Below are 16,475 nucleotides of genomic sequence, written 5' to 3'. Positions count from 1 at the left end.
CAAAGTAAATAATGCATTTAGAAACAAAATGAACTGAATTCCTTTATGTCGCTTTGTGTTCAGTCACGGGGAATATCAGACCTCTCTTTTTTCTTGATTTGTCTATAAATAATCTGATGTAAATTTAATTCAGGATTTCAAATTTACTCAAAAACGTCATTATTAAATCATTTTGCAGGCTTCTACAGAAGGGTTTGTTTGACAGTGTCCACAGTTCTCAAGGACTCTGTATGTCTTTCCCAGTTACCATCTGCACACATTCACACTCTTTATTTGTCTCCAAACTTAAGATGTTTTCCAACCACGGCTCCATGAAGTTAGATACATTTACCTTACTTGACTTAGTTTGCTTTAACACTTTGGGGTTTTTTTCTATCCTTAGCTAAGTTTTTCTGCATGTGCTGATCGTTTCCCTTCACCATTGTGATATAGAATAGACTCAAATTGATATGACTTTGAAGATATGATAATTGTTCAATGTGATACTTTGCTGAGTAATTCTTCAGGCGCTAAAAATAAACACAAGGACTGAAATTCACCTGAATATTTATACCCCTCAAGTCAAAGAAGAATAATTCTGATATTTTTATTTTAAGAACTTATTATGTCATACTTTCTGTGTGGCTGAAATTGACAAATCACACTGAGAATTACAACTTGACACAGGAGATCTCTCTATCTCTATGAGGGGTTTTAATTAGATCTTTGTCAGGGTTCTGCCTCATAACTCTCATCTTTTAGCTGAACCAGTAAATGTATCAAGACCAACTTTACACAAAACTACAAAAACATTCAACTATGAGTCTCATTTTGGTCCCAATTACAAATGCCAGAAATGTATTGGTTTTGTTTTTTCTTGATTTTTTAAAATATCTTTATATAAATCAAATGAATTAAACTTTATGGGGAATTACAACTAATCAGTCTCACTCAAGAGGCATTATTGTCCATGTTGAGTGTGAATCAAAATAAAATGATGTTTAAAACTGACTATGAGACAAAGCTAACCAGTTTTAGAACAACTTAGCGTATGATTTTCAGCACAGTCAACTGAGCTTCATGCATGAGAGATAACAGATGTGTGCCGGCTCTGCAGCTGCACACATCAAATGACAACATTTTCTCCTATGAAGCATATTGTCACCCTCGAAACAGCAAAACATAATATTCTGTTCCTAAACAGCCTTTAAATGCAACATCTTTCTTGTTTGAAAAAAAATACATTTGCGAATAAGTAGATTATGGATTTTTTGAGAAGACAGACCTTTGCAGGGCCTGCAGTAGAAAAATTTCGACAAACTAAGATGAAACCTTTGTAAAATATCATGACGAAATAATGTAATTTTTGTGTTCTGTATATTTGTTGGAGGTGATGAGCGAAGCAAGAAAAGTAAAAAAAGTACTGGAAAAATGAAAAGAGGAAAGGTTAAAGGTCAAAATCATCCCCTGAGTATTTTCAAATGGGTTGAATATGTTTATCAATGTTTTGGTGCGATCCATTCCTCTTCATGTCCTCCGGCACTTTGCTTCCATGGAAGAAAAGAAAGATGTTGCTCCTCCCTTACTTTTATTCCCCAGGTGAACCGTGCTGCTGGAGGAAATAGGAAGAGCTTCTAGTCAAGTGCAGGGAGCATCTTCTCCTGACAGCAAAACACCATGAAAGTCTCAACGTGAGATGCAAGTGAAGCATCTTATAGTAATGTGAAGTTGTATTACATCACTGAGATTTCAAAAGAAAGACAAATCATTTGCCTTTCAGACACTGCTATGACATTCATGAAGAAATCTGGAGATTTCTGGACAATTCTCAGGATTATTATTTACTTAGAATTAGTCAAACATAATTAAACCTCAATAAAAGATTGTAAGAAGAGTCGGTGACTGACCGCTAGTATTTAATGAGAACATGAATTAAATGTAAGCATACTCAAGGATTATTAACAAAATAATCATCATATTTTTCCAAGCAGGGTGAATTTTAGGACTGCACAGTATTATATAAATATGTATATTATATTTCAACAGCTTGTTAGTCTCTCAGAAAACTGAAGAAACGGGTTTAATAGCCTCGTTCAAGACTCAGTATCTAATTTAAACCTAAGATGAGAGAAAAAAAGGAACAGGAGCTGAAACGGAGAGCTGGCATCAGCCTTGATGTGTCAGCTTTCAGCACCAGAATTTCTACAGCAGAACTGAGAAAGATTACCTTACCTTGGTTCAATGTTGTTCAGTCACCAAAGGCAGGCCTTGCTGAGGTTAGCCAGCTGGGATTAACAGCAAGCTCTTTCATACTTTCTCTTTTTCTTTGCTTACTCCATTCATCTTATCAAAAAGTCATTTTTCCAATTTTATTCTGCAGTTGTTGTGCCAAATAATCTGCCTGTGTCTACAACCCTAAATAAACGGTGTTATGTATTTTTTTTTTTCATAGCGAAGTGTTTCTTCTCCCAGCATGAAGATGTTCTTAAAAATAACAAAGCAAAATAACTGGAAGTAATTTCATCGCTGCTTCTCGCACGCTCACAGTTTTGTCTCCGCAGCCCACAGCCCCGCTCTCTCTGTGGTGCTGTTGTGGGGAAAGTTGTGCTTCAACCTTGAACTACCTGGGATTCCTCCCCACTGTGCCTCATCTGTTGTCTCTCTCTCAGTACAAACAATCCTTTCAGCTCGAGCGGCACACTGAGCGCTGTCCCTCTATCCAAACACTCCTCTGAGACATTAACCACGGTCGCCTGCTGCTCACTCAATCTGGTTGATGCAGAGAGTTTTAAAGAGAAGCTCCGCCGCTTGTGTGTGAACTCCATCTATCGGCGCCTCCCTCCCCATTTTCTCTGTCATTCACCGCCGCTGCCTCCTACGGCTTCACATCTTACAGGTGCCTTTCAAGCACCAGCCTTTCAGGGAGAAACGGTTTGCTTTTAGTCTGTTTTGTGGTGGCATTTTTTTCTGAGTCTGAAACTTTTTGTGCTGTCGAAAACTTTTAAATAACGCCTGTCTTTATTCCACAGACGGCATCTAAATGTCTTTCTGTACAAATCCTCTTTTCCCTCTAAGTCCATCTCTGCCAAAGATAATTTGTCTTCATTTTGATGTGTGATTGTTTTTGTGATTGTTTAATTACATTTAACATTTTCTGAAAAATGCATATTGCACCATAACCCCATTTAATTTGGATATCGCTTGAGTTTGAAACAGCTGATTTTTCTGAATGAATGAATGATGCTGGGAGATATTGTTTATTGCAGTCACAAAGCCATATTTTCTTACGGATGACCTAAGTGGGAAGTAGAAAATCCCTTTTAAACCTGCTATCAAAGTTGGTGCAAAACATTCCCCTGGGATGTACAAAATGACGCATTATTAATACAAAACATCACACGGCAGGCAGCTCAATTTCTCACCCTGCTGTTTCTGTGTTGGAAATGGAGCAAAATTACTGAGGTACCAAAAATGGAAGATATCAGGAAAATAACAAAACAACAGGTCTGTCCAAAAGACATCATTAAAGGAATCTATTTGATGAATTTCTCTGATGTGAAGAGCAGATTTCTTCACCAGTAAACAACAGATAAATAAACAGACGACAGGCTTCATCAACTTGCTTTTTTTTTTTAGCAAGATATAAAGGAGAGAGAAAATTGTGTCCGTTAAATCTCCTTTAGTACAAACTAAGTACACGCTTGCTGCTTGGTTAGGATTTCAGCGGCGATATAACAGGTAAGGGCTGCCAATCAAATGTACATTACTAATACATACAAAGTAGAAGTGTGTCTGTCCAGGGTTGTCTGCGAAATAAACCAAGGCGATGAGAGAACAGGAAAAACCTTGGAGGAGTAACTGCTGTTGCTTTTCAAATTTACAAAAGTCCAGCAGTTTATTGTGACAAAGTGTCAATATTCCCATGAGTGGACGTCCAAGGCAAATCTTAAATTCAAGTTCAGCTTACTTTATTTGTACCCACTGGGAGATTTGGTCTGCAGTTGTGAGCCATCGATTCTCATATGCACACCCAACACAACAAATATTCTCCAAAAATCGGAAGCAAAAGTTGGTGATAAAAGTTTTAGCAAGATGTAACACCTAAAGCTATAGTTTGATGGCTGCTGGAGCCTTTGTCCAGACAATAAACTAAAATTTAAAAAAAATAAGGGCAGTGAATCGTCCAGAGAAACTGAACCAGCTAACCGCTGTAACTATCTGCTGTATGGGGCTGCTGGGTTCACGTCTGGCTCACCAGTGTGTCTGCTTGAACGCTTTGATTATGTGATTGAGTGACTTTCTGTGTCTCCCAAAAACAAAACCGTAAAAGCATGATAAAGGGAAATATGAAAGGTGTACTTCTCTGGAAGTGAGAAATACATGAACCTTTGTGACACAACAAGACGGATCTTGAGTGGACCTTACCTGCTATGTGTGAGTATTTTGTATGAAATATTGTAGGTTTCAGTGAAGATGCGATTAATCGTGTCATTTAACAAAATGATCAAGAACAGGGCCATGGCTCTCATTATCCTAAGAAGAGCATGCAATGCTCCTATAAAAATGAATAAAAACCAAGAGCTTCATCTGCCAACCTCATTTAGCATGTTCACATTGGGACAATTTGGAAAAGACTCAACAAGTTGTATTTGGAAAGGTTGCATAAAGAAAACCTTCTGGAAGAATATCCTCTGGACAAATAAAACTAAAGATGAGATGTTTGGCTCGCTGTGGGTGCAGCCTGTTGCAAATGCCGAACTTGTTTTTTTTATTCTCATTATCATTTTACATGCAACTGTCAATGACATTCGTGCTTTTTATCGGCCACATTTTACCTTTTTTTTTTTTTTACCAGACTTGGTGTTTTTTCCAGCACCATGTCTGGAAAAACCAAACCGCTCAAACATAGTGGTGTTTCTTTTCTTTTTTTTTTTTTTTTTTTTGGCGGGTGATTTGCATGCAGAAATTGTTGCTAGTATGCACATTTGTGTACAGCAAAATGTTGTGGAGTCAAATGGGAGACAATCTGTCCAAACAAACCAGGACAATAAACTCTAAGACAGCAGCATATTTACAGCAGTATGGTCATAAAAAAATAACCAAGGTTATTTTTAGAGGAGGGAAAAATTACAGAGATTTGCATAAAACAATGTGAGCTAAACTACAAGGTGAGCTCTGACTTTATCTGAGTGATTAAGTCAGAGAAAAGAAATGATTAAGTGGTTCTAATGGTCTTCAAACTACTTTTACGTTTGTTCACAGGACTATATTGAGAGTCATGGAAACCTTCATGCGGCCCAATTTACTGATTCACGTGTCGTTCACGAAAACATTCTGGTCTCAGTGGACACCCCGACCTGTTTACCTGTAAGCAATTTAATTTTATTATATTACCAAACCATTATCTGACAAAGCAATTCTTGTTTGTCTTCTGTAAACAAATTGATTTAATTCAACTTCACTTAGCAGAACCACCTAAAGGAACAACATAACTAGACAAAAGCTGAAAATAAATTATTCTGAAGAATTGTTTCTTATCATAGTCCAGTGAACAATGTTGTGATCTCTTGCTTTTGTGAGCACCGATGCGGTGCTTGTTCTTGAGAGGACATCGCTGAGCTCATTTTTGCACAAAGAGCAGCATTTCTCAGTGGCATGCTAATTGGTTAATTTGCATAAATTGAGATAAAAACATTTAGCGAGAGAAGATATTGTGGAATTAAAGTTATGGTTTAGTGAAACGTATCTTTCAATCAGTCTGTTAATGCAAGCTTTCGATCAAGTGTATCATTTAATTGTTTCATGGTTCCATTCGCTCAACATAAAAGATGGAAAATGAAATCAGGAACTAATGAGAAAGTCGTACATTTTGAACCTCACAAACGCTTCTGCTGGTTTCACCACTTTAAACATTTATTGAATGAGTCAGACTTGACAAGAGACCAAATTTATTGTTTTGGATTATGTAAAGCAAACAGTAAAAACAAAATAAAATATGTTTGACTTCACAAGTATTATGGAGGTTGTGTAAAATCACTATGGAGATGTTTAAGGTACGGAAATATAATCATAATAATGCAGTACAAAAGGCCTCTTAGCAACTTTTTGTCCTCAACCAATCTCACCTTCCATTAGGTTTGTGGAAACTTGTTATTCTACTGCTGACATGATGAAACTACATCAAGGACTCAAAAACTTGTTTTATTTAAAGTTGCCGGTTCGGCGTGAAGGAAGACGTTTTTTTTCCTCGCATTGGCCTTGTCTCACTTAATGCTGACCACATTCATCCTGTTTAGCTTTAATACTGTGTGGTTCTGTTTTCTCAGGGGCCTGATGGGTCCAGACTGATAACTAACTCTGCTCTGATTTGACAGCTTTTTCACAGACCCATTCTGTAATTAATCCACTGAACCCATGCAAGTTGTACATATAGATTAGTTCAAATTCAGAGTTTATGTAAGATTTCTATAGATCAACCGGTTTTGAACTAGAGCATCTGGGAAAAACACAAAATTAAATAAATGAAAATGTCAAAAAATACTGTTGAAATATTTCTGAAACCACCATTATGAGAATGTTGGATTCTGTGGGTTACATGCAGCAACGCATCAGTTATTTATATCAACACTTATTATTCTTGGTTAAAACAAATGTTTGTGCCATTTTACTTGTTTACTTTAACTATGAGTTGTCTTTGCCTGATCTTCATTTTTATATATAGGTCCCCTACCTTCGTCACATCGTTTTTTTATTTGTCCTCGCTTTTTTGTCTGCTGTGCAACGGCACCCCCTGTCGGTTAAAGCGGGGATTACAGCTGCAGGACGTTCAGGATTAAAATCTCCCTAAAATCAGCCATAAACCCGCAGCTGGCGATGCTGTGCAGAGCTCCGCAAACAAGCTCTGGCAAGACAATTGCGAAAAAGTGCTTTTTGTTGATTTATTATATTTCATTAGACAATACAGGATTATTTTAGCCTTCTTGGTACCTAATGGAAGAATTGGTGGGATCTGTTGAACTTAGATTAATATATTTACTTGGCTCGTTAATTTTCCTCTAATCTCCCAGATTCAGGAACTCTGCATGCACTGGGGAAATCATAAAGAAATTTTATTACCTTCTTTGAGATCTGTTCAAACCCAAAAGCAAATATATGTAGAGACCAAATGTCATTCTCAAACAGGGTCTTCCTGTACCAGTCTCCTCCTTTAAACATTCCAGACCAAAATTTATAACCTGCAACTAGACCTGGTGGTTTTCTGCCTCAGCGATTCATCAAGAAACTGATTCCTGTTATAAACACACTAGCACAGAAATCTGGTGCCAGATGATAACTATGAGTTTGGATCTAAAAACTGCAGGGCTATCTACTAATATGCTGTTAATACTTAAAGGAAATATCTTAATACATTTGATTATACTCCTGGGAGAATTGTTTTAAAGCTTTTAGTGTTTTACTGAACTCCTAAACAAACACCAAAGAATTTTACTCATCCTGATAACAGACAGACTCCCTCTGCCTGCAGACCCTGTCTGAAGGCCCTCCTTAGTAATTTATGTAAGTTCAGAGAGTCAGTTCAGAGAGTCTAAAAAGCAGTTGTGTTAGTTTGGATCTTTATCTAAGTCTACGTAACTCAAAATGTTCATGCTACATCTAATATTTCATATGCACAAAGGTTAACTGTTTCTAAAATTAATCTAACCATACTTATACTCCCAACAAATCACAACAATCAACCATAGCCTGTGATTGCATTTTTATTATTACTTTATAACCATGTTACTTCCAAACAGAAGACAGCCATTTGTAAAATTTAAAGATCAAAAACTCAACAAATCTGCCACTCGCAAAATGGCGGAGACAAACACTTCACTGGACAGGAACCTTACGAGGCGGAACGAAAGTTTCGTGTCTCGCTTTCTGGGGGCCGCTGGAACGGCTGCTCAAGAAAGAGAAACAGTTAGATTCTTGGCTATGAGGCTTTTCCCATCAGCATCGCCACGCCGCGGATTTCTGTCGGCGCCTAAATGTTACCGGTTCGTTGAAGGGTTTTTAAAGCCCCTTGCACAAACCAGCAGGCGGAGACGCGCCTCGGAATCCCGTCTTTCAGACGAGAACGTCAGACGTTTCATATCAGAGAACACGGAGGTGGTGGTGGGAGGAAGCCTGACGCCTGAGATAAAACTGAGGCTGTTTACTCCCGGCTGCAGGTTCTGGACAGAACGACCAGAACTCTGGCCTTTCAGCGACCCGTACTGGGCGATTTATTGGCCGGGAGGACAGGCGCTGTCCAGGTCAATCCTCGCTGTAAATCAAGTTTGTTGGGCTTCACAGCTCGCTGATTAACGTCCTGCCATGCTCTGGTAGGTACATCCTGGACTACCCAGATGTTTGTCGGGATGGATCCGTGCTGGATCTGGGCAGCGGCTGTGGAGCCTCATCCATCGCTGCGAAACTCTGCGGTGCTGCTCGTGTGGTGGCCAACGACATCGACCCCGGTACGCTGCCTCGATTATTCTTAATCGCCTCTAATCGCGCGTTTTATTTCAGTAATTCGGATAGAAATATTCACCCCCTCAGAAAAATCATGTAACTACAGGTGGATATAAAATAAAAACATACAATCAAAATCAACTCATTGTTGAAAATCATGTCACAATAGAGAGACTAAAGGTACACCCTGTCTTCAAACTCATTTTGACAGGTGCCACGCCCCTTTTACAGGAAGTCCCGCCTTACTTTAACCGGAAGTCCCGTCTTAGATGACCGGAAGTCCCGCCTTACATTTACTAGGGTTTTTTTCTCACGATCTTTGACCTCTATCCCCCCCACACACACACACACACACACACACACACACCTTCCCCCTCCCTCCCTTCCAGATGTCAGGATGTACCTCTCCTTAAATGAACATTTCTTAGACATCTATTATTCTTTGTTTTCTTGAAAGCTCCTATCGACTTCTTTTTTAAGAGTAATACCAATACAACAACAGTTATTTAATCAAGAAAAATGTATATAATTATATACTATGCCTACTGAAGTTTAAAATAGATTTGGAATGTAGATGATACTTCTGATTCTGTGCCTGGCCTACGACTGGGGTCTGAGCTGGGGGCTGGATCAATATAGGTACGGTCTATGGGTGCAGGGCCTGTGGGAGAAAACCCTTCGGGGGTCGTTCTCAGTGACATACGGTCTGTGTGTTAGGTTTTTCTGTTTTCTCTCTGCTGAATTCAGAAAATGCCGTATATCTGACTTTCTTTTTAAGAGTAATACAGCAACAACAACAGTTATTTAATCAAGTAAAATGTATATAATTATATACTAAAAGCCTAATGAAGTTGAAATAGATTTGGGGACGGAGATGCTGCTTCTGATTCTCCGGATCTGGGGGGGGGGGGGGGGGGACCTCGCAGCTCGATATACGACCCCTGCGATAGAGGAATGTACTAGTTGCATACTTGCAGACTTGCAGGGTGCAGACAGAATGACAAATTAGCCACCTCGGGGGAATTCAGAGCGATACAGAATGACAAATTAGCCACCTCGGGGGAATTAAGAGTGATAAATCCCCCCACCGGACCACCATGGGGGACGTCCATGAGGGCATCCAGACCACATCTGTTTTTTCTCGGTTTATCGCTCTGTTTATTTTTTTAAGACACAAGAAAATGTTTGTAGAAAACACACCCGCTCTCCTCCTGTCATACAATATTAGACTTAGAGAGAGACTTAGACTTGACTTTATTGATCCCTTGGGAAGACTCCCTCAGGAAATTATATTACCCAGCAGCTCACAGGCAAAAATGTGGCACACAGTAAGCATACACAAAATACAAAAAAATACAAATTAAATACAAACAAAGAATATAAATACAACACAAAAGGAAATTATAGCAATTTGGTCGATAGATTGACCAGTGATATGGTATTGCACTGTATGGTTTGGCCTGATAAATATGGAGTTCACATTTGTAGAAAAACTACTCCTTCTTCCCTCTGTCCTGTGTCACCTCCGACCCCCCAGTGAGGAGTTTGTACAGTCTGAAGGCGGGGGACAAAGGAGTTCTTGAATCTATTGGTCCGGCACTTGGGAAGCAGCAGTCTGTCACTGAACAGGCTCCTCTGGCTGCTGATGACGGCGTGTAGAGGGTGGCTGCTATCGTCCATGATGTCCAGCAGTTTGTTCAGTGTCCTCGCCTCTGCCACCGTCACCAGAGAGTCCAGCTTCATGCCGACCACAGAGCCGGCACGCCTGATCAGTTTGTCCAGTCTGGACATGTCCTTCTTGGATGTGCTGCCTCCCCAGCACACCACGGTGTAGAAGAGGACACTGGCGATCACTGACTGGTAGAACATCCACAGCAGTTTGCTGCAGATGTTGAAGGACCGCAGTCTCCTCAGGAAGTACATCCTGCTCTGCACTTCCCGTACAGGTGGCTGGTGTGTTTTGACCAATCCAGTTTACTGTCCAGCCACAGCCCGAGGTACTTGTAGGAGCCGACCTCAACCTCCGTTCCCTCTAGTACGACTGGTCTCGGCTTTGGTCTGGACCTCCCAAAGTCTATAACCAGCTCCTTCGTCTTAGAGGTGTTGAGTTCCAGGTGGTTTGTGTGGCACCAGAGAGCAAAGTCCCTCACCAGACAGCGATATTCCTCCTCTCCGTCGTCCCTGATACATCCGACTATGGCTGTGTCATCAGCATACTTCTGTATGTGACACAGCTCCGAGTTGTAGTGGAAGTCAGAGGAGTACAGGGTGAAGAGAAGAGGGGCCAGCACTGTGCCCTGAGGGCTCCTGTGCTGCTGACCACAGTGTCAGACACGGTGTCCTTTAGCCTGACATACTGCGGCCTGTTGGTGAGGTAACTATGGATCCAGGTGACCAGGTGCTGGTCCACTCCCATGCTATTTAGTTTTGTCCTGGAGCAGAAGGGGCTGGATTGTATTAAAGGCACTGGAGAAGTCCAAGAAAAGGATCCTCACTGTGCCACTGCCCTTATCCAGGTGGGAGTGGGCCCGGTGCAGCAGGTAGAGGATGGCATCCTCCACACCAACATCTGCCTGGTAGGCGAATTGCAGGAGGTCCTGAGCATGTTCCACCTGAGGTCTGAGGAGGCCGAGGAAGAGCCGCTCCAACGTCTTCATCAGGTGAAGTGAGTGCCACGGGCCGAAAGTCATTCAGCTCGCTGGGCCTGTTCTTCTTGGGCACTGGGACGATGCAGGATGTCTTCCAGAGGGTGGGCACTTCCCTTAGCTGCAGGCTGAGGTTGAAGATCCGCTGTAGTGGCTCTCCCAGTTCAGCGCAGGTCTTCAGCAGCCTTGGACACACCTGGTCCGGCCCTGCTGCTTTCCTGGGCTTGAGCTTCCTCAGCTGTTCTCTGACCTGGTCTGTGGTGATGGTCTGATTTTTCACAAGTAAAGCTCCTCAGCTGCGCCGTAGCGGGTCAATGCAGAGGGGGGGGAGAGCTGTCTAAAGAGTTTTCTAAAGAAAACCTACTATTTAACTACATTATTTATGGTAGCATGACTAGTTAGTACTGACTACAAGTTTGTAATTTCTTTCATGCTTTCTCCAAAATTGGAAACGCCGGTTTAAACACATTTGAAACTCATAGATTTTTTCTGTAACACTCACTAGTGTGATACATTTCAGTAAATGTTTTCTCATTTGTACATGTACTTCTTAAGAATATGTGACTGTTTGTAAGCAGGCCAACGGGAGGTTATTCAAATTAAACTTTTAACTTTCCTTGGTTAAAGAATTTGTCCAGAATTTTCCAAAATTTATCCTCGCATCATTGTAAATGCTACTTTCGTTCAATTTTTTTCCTGCTGCTGAATCAACACTGATCTTCCCAGAGCTTCATGCTTTCTCCAAAATAGTAAACGCCGGTATAAACACATTTGAAGCTCATACATTTTTCTCTGTAACACTCGCTAGTGTGAAACATGTCAGTAAAAGTTTCTCATTTGTAAATTTATTTCTTAAGAATATGTGACACTTATTAAACAGACCTTACTGAGACTACTCATATTTAAGTTTTAGCTTTCCCTAGAGTTGAAAGTTTTTTTTTTCTCTCTTTCTTTCTTTATTTTTTTTTTAACACTGCACTACGCTCCGACATGGTAAATTATTTTGTTACCTTTATCATTATCCACTACTTTTCTCTCTAACTTATATGCTGTATGTTTCTCGGCCCAAATGATGCTTTTTTCCTCCATCCATCATTTTATACACTTGAGTGTGTTCAGTAACGAAATATAGTTGTTGAATTTTCCGTTACTGAAGCTTATAAATGATCAATGTAAACTTTCAGTCTGTATTCAGATAGTGAATACAATTTCTATCATTTAGATTGGATGTTTTAATGCGTGCACTTGGATTTCTATCGATTTATTGAATAATAGTCTGCGTAAATATTTATCAAACTGAATGGCCATTCAGGTTTCATATAATTTTTTTATTTTGGTTTTTGTTGCACAACTTCAAATATATGCTGGCTATCAACCAACAATTCAATCAGTGATTTTTTTTCTTTTTTTTTTTTTAAATAACCCCTCTCACATCTTCTGACTACTAGCCCCAAGTTATAATAACATTAACTAAGTTTGCTAATGGTGCACTTTACCTAAAACAAATATTAAAAAAATAAAACATACTCACTACACAGCCCCTTCTCCTAGAGCTGGTCACAACATGGTGATTGTTTTTTTTTTTTGTTTTTACCGTTAAAATTATCTACAGCTTTTGTTCCTTGCTTCTCATGATGCTATCTGTTCACTAATGTTCACTAATGTTCACCTCTTGTAAATGATAAGCTTATTAACGAACAATATGAACCATCAGCATGCGTTAAAGAAGATCATATCAGTCAGATGAAGTAAAAATATCATGATACTCAAAGCAATCAAAAATATATTGATCTGAAAGGTAATTTCTCCTTTTCAGGGAGCTTAGACTGAATGAAAGGAATTATTGAAATATACGACAAAATATTTAATTTGCAGAATTCCGATAATAGAACTTCAACTATGAATTGAAAGATTACATTGTATTTATTAACTGAAGATCACTTAATAAATCAACTGTTAATTAGTCATCATACTATGTAAATGACTAACAAATTTGAACAAACAAGAAACTTGACTACCTCAAGGGATTTCTCACATTGGAGAATCAACTGTCTGATTTTCTTTAGCCCACTAAATTTAACCTTACCAAAGCTCTACAGTAAAGCAAACGGGTACTTAGTTTGTTTGCCCTTCAGATGCCTTCAGCTTCTGCTGAACCTGGACTTTGGCCGCTCTCAGTGTAAAATAAAACATCAGACTTTTTTTTAAAAAAAAGTCCAAGTGAACATCACTTAATTATCATCAACTAGTTGTTTATACTCATCTTAAACCATTGGCAGGAATCTTTGAATAAAACACACAAACAATTTTAAAAAAAAGCTTTATCAGTTAATCTATTTAAATTGAGTCCACACAACAACTAAAAAAAAAAATAAAAAGTGAACTATCTGAAAGTAGTGAGGATGTTGTGTGCTAAATGTTTAACATTTTAACATGCCCAGCAGACACCACACCATTTCTGCTCAAGCAAACCACAAGGTTTTGAACAGGACAACTATGTCCAAAAAAAAATAAATGAGATTGTGTATCTTTATTGTATGTAGCAAATATATTGCTGCTGGTGCTGCTGCTGCTGTAGGTAGAAAATAAAAGAAGTTTTGCAGAGAATAATATTCTGGATGAGTTTAAGAATATTGTAAGTAAGAATATGCCCTCATGGACGTCCCCCATGGTGGTCCGGTGGGGGGATTTATCACTCTGAATTCCCCCGAGGTGGCTAATTTGTCATTCTGTCTGCACCCTGCAAGTCTGCAAGTATGCAACTAGTACATTCCTCTATCGCAGGGGTCGTATATCGAGCTGCGAGTAAATATCTTTTGTCAATTAATGCTGAGCTTTCTGCTTAAAATGGTGAAAGTTGGGGTGTGTCTATTTATGAGCATTTGAAATAGAAGATCTGTAGAAATCTTGATTTAGGTTTTTATGAAGCCACAGATTACCACTTTGTGTTTATTAAAACATTTTGGTACTCATCTAAATGCAGTGCTAATTTATTTTACAGTAACAATGAAGGTCCTTGAAATATAAAAATATTTTCTGTGGTGGTACTTTGTATTAATAGTTTGAGAACAACTGCTGTGGATCTTTACCCAAAACAATCACTTTAATTACATTATGTGTCTTTCTGCTGTTACAGCACAGACAGAGTGATGTATAACTACATTACTTGTAAATATAATTGAAGAAAAAAAAGCCCTTTCAGATGTTCACTATGTTGGGTTTATTTTGTTCCCCAACCTGCAAGAATCAACCAAAGACACAAATTACTTTTCCACAGAAAAAGGGAGAAGAGCTCGACGCGGAGAGAACCGCTGCCAAACGCTGTCTGAGATCAACTCCGTTGGCTCTTAGTCCCCAACTGCCTTTTATTATTACGTGAATACACAAAGAGGTTGGCTTTCTCACTCAGACATGCAAACAATTGACCAGTACACTATCCTACAAGATGTTCTGGAAGTCTTCCGTTGATGTCCCATTGTTGGGACACCAGGATGACCACTCTCAGGATACAGACAAAGATCATTGTGGCTCGTTAACACAGAAATGTGTGAGACATTTCCAACCCTCAAGAGAAAACCCTAAAAGGCAGTTAAGAATATACAATAAAAGAAAGGGAAAGAAAACAACACACGGAATAATATGAAAACATAACCATTCAAATAAAAGTAAATGAACTAAGATAATAATTTTCCTAACACACTAGGAGTAGATTGTAAGAGTAGTTTTGCAAATTAATGGTTCAGCTTTCTCCATGAATGTTAAGACAAACTATAATTTTATTTTTGATTATGTTATTGAGAAATCTGCACAGCAAATCATATTGCAGAGCACACAAAGGACTATGGCAGTAAGATTCATAGAGCTTACCTCAGCTCCGACGTTTGGAAGCTTCATAATCGTATCCTCGTACAATACGGGATTAAAGTCTGCTTTATGTTCCCTGCAGTAGCTTCTAATGCTGCTGATGAGGAGACTCATACTGAGGTTACCGACAAGAGCAGCTGGTTACACACCCACAATTTTGAATAACTGCTTTAACTGGTACCCTTCTTCTTTTTTCTCCACTACCAACCTTCAGGGTTTGCTACGATGTGGCATTGGGCTGACATGTGAGAAAGATTCCCTCGTCTTCTCATTTAGTTAATTTTCCGCTGTTGTTCACACAATTTTAATAAAGTTTAAAGGATTATTCTGACTAACAAGGGAAGTTAGCATCCATAGTTTGGTGATATTCAGTTTTGCTGCTGCGTTTTTAAAATCTTACAGTTTAATTTAATAACCGCAGACAGTATCCATTAGTTATGGAACATGTCAATATTTTCGTGCGGCATGGCTAAGCTTACTTTCTCTGTTTCAGTTGCAGCTGTTGTGACCAAGTTGAATTGTGAACTGAACAAAGTGGACCCACCACTTTGCCTGACAGACGACATAATTGGTTCGGATCCTGCCGGCTTCGACTTGATCCTCCTGGGCGACATGTTCTACGACCAAACGCTCTCAGACAGCCTTCATAAATGGCTGGACCGCTGCATCAAAAGCCACGGCTCCAAAGTCCTGATTGGGGATCCTGGGAGAGCCCAGTTTGAGGGACACGACATCCGGAAGCTCCTGCATCACGTAGCCCAGTTTGAGTTGCCTGAGAGTGTTAGGCAGGAGAACTACGGCCTCACATCCAGCCATGTTTGGTGCTATCGCAGCAAGCTCTGAGTGTTGAAACGGTTTCTGTTTGACTGAAAAACGTATTTATTCGCGACACTCATTTGAATATTTTTGGAATGGTGTGTCAAAAATGTAAGGACAAGGGGAATTAAGATGTTAAAAAGAAATCTTGTAAACATCTTGTGGCAGGAAGTGAGACCTTTTTGACACTGCAAACTGGAAACAACTCTGAAATGTTCATGGTAAATGGTAAAATGGCAGACTTAGATTAATTCTTATATCATTATGCAGAGAGACTCCTATTATTGCAACTAAGAAAAGGAATTAGATTGAACTTAGAATCCATAAAATAAAAAATTCTTCCAGAACAGGAACACTTAGTTTTTATTATTACTTAGAAACTATGGATAACTTCAGCGAATATTTATACTTACTTACTCACTTACACTTATCTAGCAATCCAGAACAGGGATGAGAACAAACAGAATCCAGAAAATCTACCGTAGCAACTACTTTTTAGACTTCTTCCAACCCAAAAAAGGTTTAAAAGAGAGGATACTTCCTTATACTTATCTAGCAACCCTGAATAGGAGTATCTAGTGTGTGTGTTTATATATATATATATATATATATATATATATATATATATATATATATATATATATATATATATATATATATATATAATATATATAATAT

The 16,475-nt window shown here is 39.1% G+C and overlaps 1 protein-coding gene across 1 annotated transcript; it reads left to right on the top strand.

The window, feature by feature from the left end:
• The first annotated feature begins 7,740 nt into the window (after window positions 1–7,740).
• etfbkmt (electron transfer flavoprotein subunit beta lysine methyltransferase) lies at window positions 7,741–16,379 on the top strand. Its single transcript, XM_055042158.1, has 3 exons — window positions 7,741–8,273; window positions 8,347–8,477; window positions 15,475–16,379. Exons 1-3 carry the CDS (start codon window positions 7,756–7,758, stop codon window positions 15,822–15,824), a joined length of 999 nt encoding a protein of 332 aa, XP_054898133.1. The 5' UTR covers window positions 7,741–7,755; the 3' UTR covers window positions 15,825–16,379.
• The last annotated feature ends 96 nt before the right edge of the window (window positions 16,380–16,475 follow it).

This window comes from Poeciliopsis prolifica, unplaced genomic scaffold (genome assembly GCF_027474105.1).
Source record: "Poeciliopsis prolifica strain line A6 unplaced genomic scaffold, Auburn_PproV2 SCAFFOLD001, whole genome shotgun sequence".
Lineage (NCBI taxonomy): Eukaryota > Metazoa > Chordata > Actinopteri > Cyprinodontiformes > Poeciliidae > Poeciliopsis > Poeciliopsis prolifica.
This window is presented reverse-complemented; position numbering and strand designations above follow the sequence as displayed.